Source organism: Elephantulus edwardii, unplaced genomic scaffold (assembly GCF_000299155.1).
Source record: "Elephantulus edwardii isolate Elephantulus edwardi_28Jun2011 unplaced genomic scaffold, EleEdw1.0 scaffold00449, whole genome shotgun sequence".
NCBI classification, from domain to species: domain Eukaryota; kingdom Metazoa; phylum Chordata; class Mammalia; order Macroscelidea; family Macroscelididae; genus Elephantulus; species Elephantulus edwardii.
Window position 1 is genome coordinate 240,466 of NW_006400199.1, and position 8,811 is coordinate 249,276.

General features: G+C 41.7%; 1 protein-coding gene across 1 annotated transcript in view; it reads left to right on the forward strand.

The window, feature by feature from the left end:
* The window catches only part of CCNB2 (cyclin B2), a 28,574-nt gene extending 26,498 nt beyond the window's left edge, over positions 1-2,076 (forward strand). Inside the window, exons 8-9 of the mRNA XM_006902777.1 lie at positions 733-843; positions 1,947-2,076. Of these exons, the coding sequence (XP_006902839.1) occupies positions 733-843; positions 1,947-2,057 (222 nt within the window). The 3' untranslated portion in view covers positions 2,058-2,076. The remainder of the gene's footprint in view (positions 1-732; positions 844-1,946) is intronic.
* Positions 2,077-8,811: the final 6,735 nt, after the last annotated feature.

The window sequence follows — 8,811 nt, forward strand, 5'->3', positions numbered from 1 at the left end:
ACTACACTGCATTGAAAAACAAGGAACTCATGCAATATTATTCAAAATGGGTGACCCCGGAGGACATTATGCTGAGTGAAATATCTCAGTCACAAAATGACAAATATTGTATGGTGCCACTGTTGTAAAAGAGGACTGACCTTGGGGTTGGGGAGAGACTGAGTAAGATGGGTTCAATAATGTATACTGCACGGAAACAGATGAGGGAGAAAACTGTTTAAAAGGGACATGTGATTAGGTATTTTTGTCATGACCATAGTCTAGAGCAATGGCTACATGGTGGAGTGGACCTGAGGGAGGGTTTGTAAAACAATGAAAGAATTTTTCTTTTACTTTTCCAAGAGGGTAGTGTACTAGGGGGGAAGGGTTGGGAGGGGAGAAAAGTGCAACAATGAATGAATGGAAATCCAGAGTCTCTGTAAATTTTTACTGAAATTAATAATAAATTTAAACTTATTAAAAAGTTTTTAAAGTGTTACATAAGTAATGACTGCATGTACAAAGTGTGCTTTTTTTTTCTTCTTTTAATTATTGTTTGAGAGTGTACTGTCAAATCTCATCCATCTGGTACAGATTGCCCCTCCTTCTCCAGCAGAGGATTTGAACCATGTTCCTCTGGGATTGCAGTGCAGCTTCTTGCCAAAGTGTGCTCTCCTAAAGTAAGTAGTACAGGTTTTATTTTGCTCCTCAAAGCCTCAGTCTCATCTTCTTTCTCTCTGCTTTGTGTACCAGAGTTTAAAGCAGGAATACTACACTGGATATACAGAGAGTGAGCTGTTGGAAGTCATGCAGCACATGGCCAAAAATGTACTCAAAGTAAATGAAAACTTAACGAAATTCATTGTAAGTACTGTTTTTTTCGCTTAAGCTGTGGAAAGGATTGGACTGTGTTCATGTGTGTTTTTGTGTAAATACATATGTGAGAGCCTATTGGAAGCAAGTTGTTTATACTTTTCTAGTGCAGCAGGGGATAGAGCAAATTGGTGCACACAAATTATTTTGAAAGTATTTTCTTTTTCTTTGAAAAATAATGATACTTAAGCCCAGCTGGTTTGTAGCCACACTAATCAGTTTATGATTATTTGCTGTATTCTCATGAACATACTGGGTAGGCTCTCTGCAAGTAGAAAAGACTGGTTGGCATGTGACCAGAGAGCAAAGATGCCTTACATGACTCTGGGAGTCTTGGGTATTCTGGCTTTAATATTCAGAACCTTTGTCCAGCATATTTTAGGACAGTGACTGGAAGGCACCTGATTAGTGAACAGAGTGAAAAACGGGGCAGGAGGCCCTTTCAGGAAGCATCTGTGGCCTAGAGTCATTCTCACTGTGGCTCACCTGAGCAAGATGATTTGGTCTCATCCTGATTTGGCACCAAATAAAGAGTCTAGTGACAAAGAGCAAGGTATCATGTGTCCTCACAATACGACTTAACTTTGCTATATGTAACTTTAGTTTGATTTAAGACACTGTGGAAGTGAAATGTGTTCCCCATACTGAAGGTATCTGTGATCAGCTAAGTACTAATTGCCACTCAGTTTTATTGCTCATTACTGCTAACAGTCTGGCTAGTCCGTTATGTCTTGATGGCCCTTTACTATATAAACACTATATATATTTATATATATATATAAAACACATATATAAACATTATACACACACACACACATATATTTATAATAGCTCTTCTGTTAGTTTGTGAGAGAAAGCCTGCTCCTTGAACTTGAAATCATTTGTTCCTTCAATGCCTGTACTATCAGATGAGTCTAGTAAGTGTAGATGCAGATGAACCGGAATAACATTTTATAACTTCAGAATTTTTGATGACCTCATCAAGAATTACGGCATCTGGAGATGGGGGTGGGGCCCTTAGATACTTATCAAACTAAGAATAAGGTATAAGGCAGGATCCTGATGTGTGTTTAAATCACAAATGACTTCTGCAGGCTGTCAAGAATAAGTACGCGAGCAGCAGACTCCTGAAGATCAGCACAATTCCTCAGCTGAACTCCAAAGTCACCAAAGACCTTGCCTCACCTCTGATGGGAAAGGTCTAGGCTACCATGTGGCCTTGGGTTTGGAACTCTTGACTCTGTACATAGTCCTCCAGTCTACTTCATGAGGCCTTTTCTGCAATCTATTTTCTAAATGTATATTGAGGAAAAATAAAGCTATTGATTTTTCTTAAGGTATTTCATGTGTTTTCATTTATGCTCTATATTGAAGACATGGGTGTAAGTTTGTTTTGACTCGTTTTTTTCCAGATATTTGAATAGTATGAAAATTATTGCCCTTGTGGCTATCAGAAAGGTCTTCCTCCCAGCTTTTTTAAAATGGAAAAACCAGAACCTGTCTTAACCCTTAACTCGTTCTTAGTGAGACAAGAAGGTTGTGACTCCTTGTGACTCTGTGTAACAGAAGCACGCCCTGCTCACTTCTGCACCATCTTCACAGTTGCTGTGCATAACCCCACTGCCACTCTGTCTTGTTAAGGGTCCTCTTTTTCCAAGCATGATGCCCTTCTCCAGGAACTGCTTCCTCCTGATACCTTTCTAGACTTCTTGAATATAAGAAGTTTGATTCATTGTGAAATTGAAGCACTTTTCTTTTTTGTACTTTCTTGGCCACTGTTTCCTGGTCCATTGGGGCACTGGCTGTCGTAAGTAACCATTGGTAATGAGACTTCTCTCAAGGGCACAGCTGACATCATGTCCTGAGGGGCCATGCACAAAATGAGCCTGTGTTACTGTGTTAAAGTTCAAACTGAAACATTTCTGTAATACTCTTTCGCCTGCCTTAACCAGACCTGTACCACTGAGTTAATTCTGACTCATGTCCACTCCCTGAACATAGTGGAATGGCCTCAGAGGGTTTCCATGTAAAACTTTATGGAAGCACACTGCTACATCTGTTAACCTTGCAGTGGGTACGAACTGCTGTTCTTTTGGTTAGCAAGCACTTAACCACTGTGTCATGGGGGCTCCTTCAGCTGTGATTGGAGGTCTTATATCTGTTGGTATTTGATCACATTTAACATGGTTTAACAAGGAGAAATGCCATCATAGATTCAACTATTAAGCTTAAAAAAATTGTGTGTATATAGATATTATAGTAAAAACTTGCAAACTGTCAGTTTAACAAAATGCTAATTGGAAGATATAGAGTTCTTTTTTCTTTAAATAAAAAAGGCTCTGAGCAGCTTTGCAGTAAACCAAATTAACTTGTCGTTTCTTACAGAATTTGGTTACAAATACCTTCTACAGATGCTTTGTAGAGGAGTGGCTTGAGTGTGACTATCTCTGTGGAGGACAGTTACCTTGATTAAGATTTGCCTCGTCTCTTTTTCCTAGGCAGACTTGAGCATTGAGAGGAAAGAGCTGTCTTTATAACAATCTTTCTTGTAATTGCTTATAAAATTTTATAAATATCCTTTATTGAATCAGTGGAACATATGCTTGTGGCAGCCTTAGACCAACTTAGGTTACAAGTTCGAATAATAAAGTGAGACTCAAGAGTTTTCTTGTCTTTCTAAAGCAAAGCTGTTGGCTAGGGAAGTTTTGAGCTCAGCTTCTCACCAGGAAAGGATAAGTTTTATAGACATATTTCAAAGACATTCTACAACTTCTTTATTACTTTCTTGGCTTAGTTAAATATTAAATAGCCTGACTCTGGAAATTCTTCCAGGATGTCATAAAAAGGACCATAAGCTGTTTCCTTTTGTGCCAAAGCAGACCCCCAGACTAAAGCCTTACAAATGTGAAGTAAGCAGCAGAGATCATTGAATCATAAAAACACTGACTTGAGAGAATGATGTGCCCACAGTAGAGGAGCACAAACTCTGAAGTGGGACTGTTTGGGATTGTTTCCACTTAGAAGTTCTGTGGCTTCTCTGACTCAATTTCCTTATCTTTAAAACGAGAATAGAAATTAGTTTATTTAACTTACAGGTTTGTATTAGACATGAAATTAGCATGTTACCAAGCACTCAGCACAGTGTCTAGAACAAATTACTCAAACATTAAACAAAAACACCCCATGCCTTAAGTAGATTGCAAATCAGTCCCTGCAGGGCCAATTGCCCAATAGGGTTTTGAAGGCTAATCTTTCAGAGGCAGATTGCCACATTTCTTTCACTGCGAGTATTTTCAAACTGCCAATCCTCAGGTTAGCCTCCTGGCTCTTAACGAGTGCCCCACCAGAGCTCCTTACCCACTGCCCTCAAGTTGGTTGTGATTCCTAGTGGGTCTATGGACAAAAGAACTGCCCCATTGCATTTCCAAGGCTGTAAATCTTTGTGAGAGCACACTGCCTCACCTTTCCTTCAAAGGAACTGGTGAGTTTGAACTGCTGACATTTTAGTTGGCAGCTTAGTGTTCAATGACTGTGCCACCCAGGCTCCTACTCAGACATTACCTACAATCTTAGGAAGACATGGACCCTTGATATTCAATGATATGGTCCAGTCAAGCAGGGTTGTGTCATCTGCATAACACAGATTGTTGATAGATCTTCCACCAATCCTGATGCCGCAGTTCTCATCGAGCCCAGCCTCCCAGAGGATCTGTTCTGCATAGAGGTTGAAAAGGTATGGAGACAGGACACATCCCTGGCATACGCCCTTCCCAATTTTGAACCATGCAGTGTTTCCCTCTGTTCTGACGACTGCCTCTTGGTCCAAGTATAAGTTTCGCATTCGCACGATCAAGTGTTCTGGGATTCCCATTCTTCTCAGAGTCAGCCACAGTTTGTTATGATCCACACAGTCAAACGCCTTTGCATAATCAATGAAGCACAGATAGACATTCCTCTGGTACTCCCTGCTTTCAGCTAAGATCCATCCAACATTAGCTACAATATCCCTAGTCCCACGACCCCTCCTAAACCCAGCCTGGACTCTGCTGATGTGCTGTTCCAGTCGTTTTTGGATAATCTTCAGCAGAATCTTGTTTGCATGTGAAATCAGCAATATTGTTCTATAATTTCCACACTCTTCTTTGGAATGGGAACAAATATAGATCTCTTCCAGTCAGTTGGCCAAGTGGTTGTTCCCCAGATTTCTTGACACAACTTGGTGAGCACATCCAGAGCAGCATCTGTTAGCTGAAATATGTCAATTGGTATGCCATCTATTCCTGGGGCCTATTGTTTGCAAGTTCCTTCAAAGCAGCTTGAACTTCTTCCTTCATCACCATAGGCTCTTGCTCATATGTTGTTTTATTAAATTCTTCTGTGTCTGCCAATTCCTTTTGATACAATGACTCAGTATATTCTTTCCATCTTCTTTTGATACCTCCTGGATTATTTAGTACTCTGCCTAAAGCATCCTTGATTACAGCAACTCGAGGTTTGAATTTGTTCTTCAGTTCCTTGAGCTTAAGAAATGCTGAGCGATTTTGACCCTTTTGGTTTTCTGACTCCAACTCCTTGCACATTTCATTGTAATATTTTACTTTGTCATCCCGCACTGCCTTTTGAAATCTTCTGTTCAGCTAGCAACTTGACGGCGCATAACAACAAGGTCCAGTCATTTTTTGGCCCACTAAAGGAGTTGTTCAGAAATTTTATACTTGTTGAATTTTATTTGCTCCCCTCCCTCTTAGGATTTTGGGTTTTCTGAGTGATAAGTTTGGACTGAAAACAAAGCTATTAAAAACGTGGGCCATAGAGTCAGATCATAGTCCAAGTCAAATCTGCATGACTTATCAAATTTATGTGGTCATGGACCAACTAATGCACCAGACTGAGTAATATTCATTCAGCAGGAGAGGGAGCTCTGATGGCCTAGTGGCTAAGAAGCTACGCTGCCAATTCAAACTCATTCAGTCCAAACCTATCAGCTGCTCCATGGAGAAATATAGGCAGTTTCCTCCTGTGTAACTTACAGCCTCTGAAAATCTGCTCAAGGATCAGCTATGATTCAGTTCCATGACACGTAACTACAGCAGCTCAGAAGGAAGGATACTGTACAGTAAAAGGAAAGACATGAGGATTGTTGTTATGTGCCATCGAGTCATTTGTGACTCATAGCGACCCTATGTACAACAGCCCTAAACCCTGCTCTATCCTGAGCCAATCGCATTGCCTCAGACACACCCATCCCGATTACCCCAGTCACTGAATCAATCCACCTCATAGAGGGTCTTCCCCTTCTGCACTGTCCCTCCACCTTAGCAAGCATGACGTCCCTCTCCAAGGACCTGTCTCTCCTTACAACATGTCCAAAGTATGTCAGACGAAGCCCCAGAATCCTTGCTTCCAAGGAGTAGCCTGGCTTAACCCTCTCCAGGATGAATCTGTTTGTTTTCTTGGCAGTCCATAACTAGTAAAAACCCAGTTACTAAGGATGAACTATCAAGATCATCTAGTCCTTGGGCAAGATGCCAAACTAGAAGGAAAATGGGACAACACTCTTGGCCTTCACTTTGGGCCACGAAAGTGAGGTGGTACCTTGAATGCAGAGTTGGGGAATCTGTCAGAGATGCACTGTGCACACTCCTAATCACCCTGGAGCCAGAATGTCCAACCTAGAAGCAGACCAAGGGAGCTCTGATGACTTCCTAGTAAGGAGTTGCGCTGCCAACCCAAAGGCAAGTGGTTTGAGTCTAGTAGCTGCTCCACAGGAGAAAGACCATCTTCTAGACATTTAATAGCCTCCAAAAACTCACTAGGGAAGGTCAGCTATGTGTCAATTCTAACTTGACAGCACAAAATAAATAGTGTACTTACAGGAAATGTGGGAAGAGTTGGAGAGAGAGAAGAATCTTGTTTATGTAAAATCTGTACTCTGGGCACACAGTAGACTAACATCCATATTAGCTCTTGTTTTTGTAACCAGAAAGACGGAGGAAAAAGAAGAAGGAGGGAACCGTTCCCTAGTGCCCTGTGCAAGCCCTGAAACTACTGATGCAGAAACGGTCTCCAGTATCCATGCCCTGCTCTTCCTAAGATTTTAACATCTCAGCCTCTTGTGCAGTTGCAAGAACGTGCAACTCAAGCTCCTGCCAGTAGAATGAAGTGTGTATAATTTTTAAGGAGTCTCAAGAAAGGAACCCACATCATCTTCCCTTTTCCGTGGTAATGGTGAATGAGACAACAACACATTAGGCTTTGCACCGCTATTTAGGGGGTGAGCAAGCTCACAAAAATATCTCCGCCTTTTTATTCTCACCAAATATGTCTCTGATACAACTCTGATTTCTCAGCAGTTACCTTCTGTGTTATATGAGGGTGGTCAGGAGAACTCTGGTTGTTCTGGAGGCTAAGGAGTTTGAGGATAAAGCCATACGGGCTGCTTGCACCTTTGCTGTTCAGTGTGTGTGTTTGTGAATCTTTGAGAAGCTACATGACAAACAACATTACTGTGAAGGTTAGTGGAGGGTGTTTCTGACTTGACCATGACAAAAATCACGAGGGTGGCACAGGAAGGGGCAAGGATTCAATCTGTTGTTTTTAGAATTGCTATGAATTGTAGTTGGGTCGATGGCACTGAACAGTAACTTTTTTTTTTAAACTGTCTCAATTTGATAGCTATAACCAACATAAGCCAAATTCAGACATATTTTAGAGTTGTTATGAGGAGGTTCTGAGATAATAGGATTTTAGAACCCTGGTCTGTCCACTGATTTGACCACCAGTGCCCTCGTGAGCCAAGGGAAGCCTGCTTACTTGATTCTTGATGACTTTAAACCTTTAGTTGGTCTGTTGCTTCGTTATACTGTGTCTTGACTGCTGTGTACAGGCAGTGTGTGTACATGTGCACCCTGGATGCCAAACACAATGATGATGTTCCAGGATGACAGGCATGGCCCAGTAAAGTGCATCATTTACTCTCAGGTTAAGCAACTCCTAAACGAGTCATGTGTCTGTATAGTGAAGCAGTAAACAAAAAATGACAGACCTACTCAGACTGAGGGACTAGAGGAAAGCCAAGTTACTGGCTTTTGAGGCCCTATTGTTGTTGTTGTTATGTGCCATCGAGTCGCTTGCAACTCATAGCGACCCTATGTACAACAGCCCTAAACTCTGCTCTGTCCTGTGCCAATCACACTGTCTCTGACACACCCATCCCAGTTTGAGGCCCTAGAGGGAGAACAAGGCTTAAAAAAAAAATTAGGGAAAACATACTCCAGGCATTTTCAGTAAAGCCATAATCAGTTCATAACACCCACTACCACACTCCTGACAACCCTGTAGTGTGGAGTAGGAAGTTCTGGTGGCATAGTAGCAAGAAGCTGCGCTGCAGTCCCAAGTTTGAGACTACCAGCTGCTCCGTGGGAGAAGGATGGGCAATATTCTCTCGTGTTGTTAACTGCCGCTGAAAACCCACTGGGGGGTCAGCTATAGGTTGGATCTGACTCAACGGTACACAACTAAAACACAGGATAGAGTAAAACTGCCCTGTAGGGTTTCCAAGGCTGGCAATCATTGTGGGAGCAGTCTGCCCTTGTCTCCTATGGGAGTGACTGATGGGTTTGAAAAGCTGATTTTTTTTTTTTTATTAGAAGTAAAATGTCTTAACCACAGCAGCACCAGAGCGCCTTCACTGTATTGTTGTTATTGTAAGGTAAGCCAATTCAGACTTGTAGTTCTTAGGTGCTTTCGAGATGACTATGACTCACAGCGAGCCTATGAACGAGAGATCTGACCCTTGCCCTTTCCTGTGCCATCTCGCCAGTTCTGATTTACTCAAGCCCATTGTTAGTCTGTTCCACAATCAGCTCCTGGCCTAGTTTTCACAGCTGATATTGAGCTTCTCCAGCGATTTTTTTTGCAGATGTAATCGATCTGATTCCTATGCATATCATCAGGTGA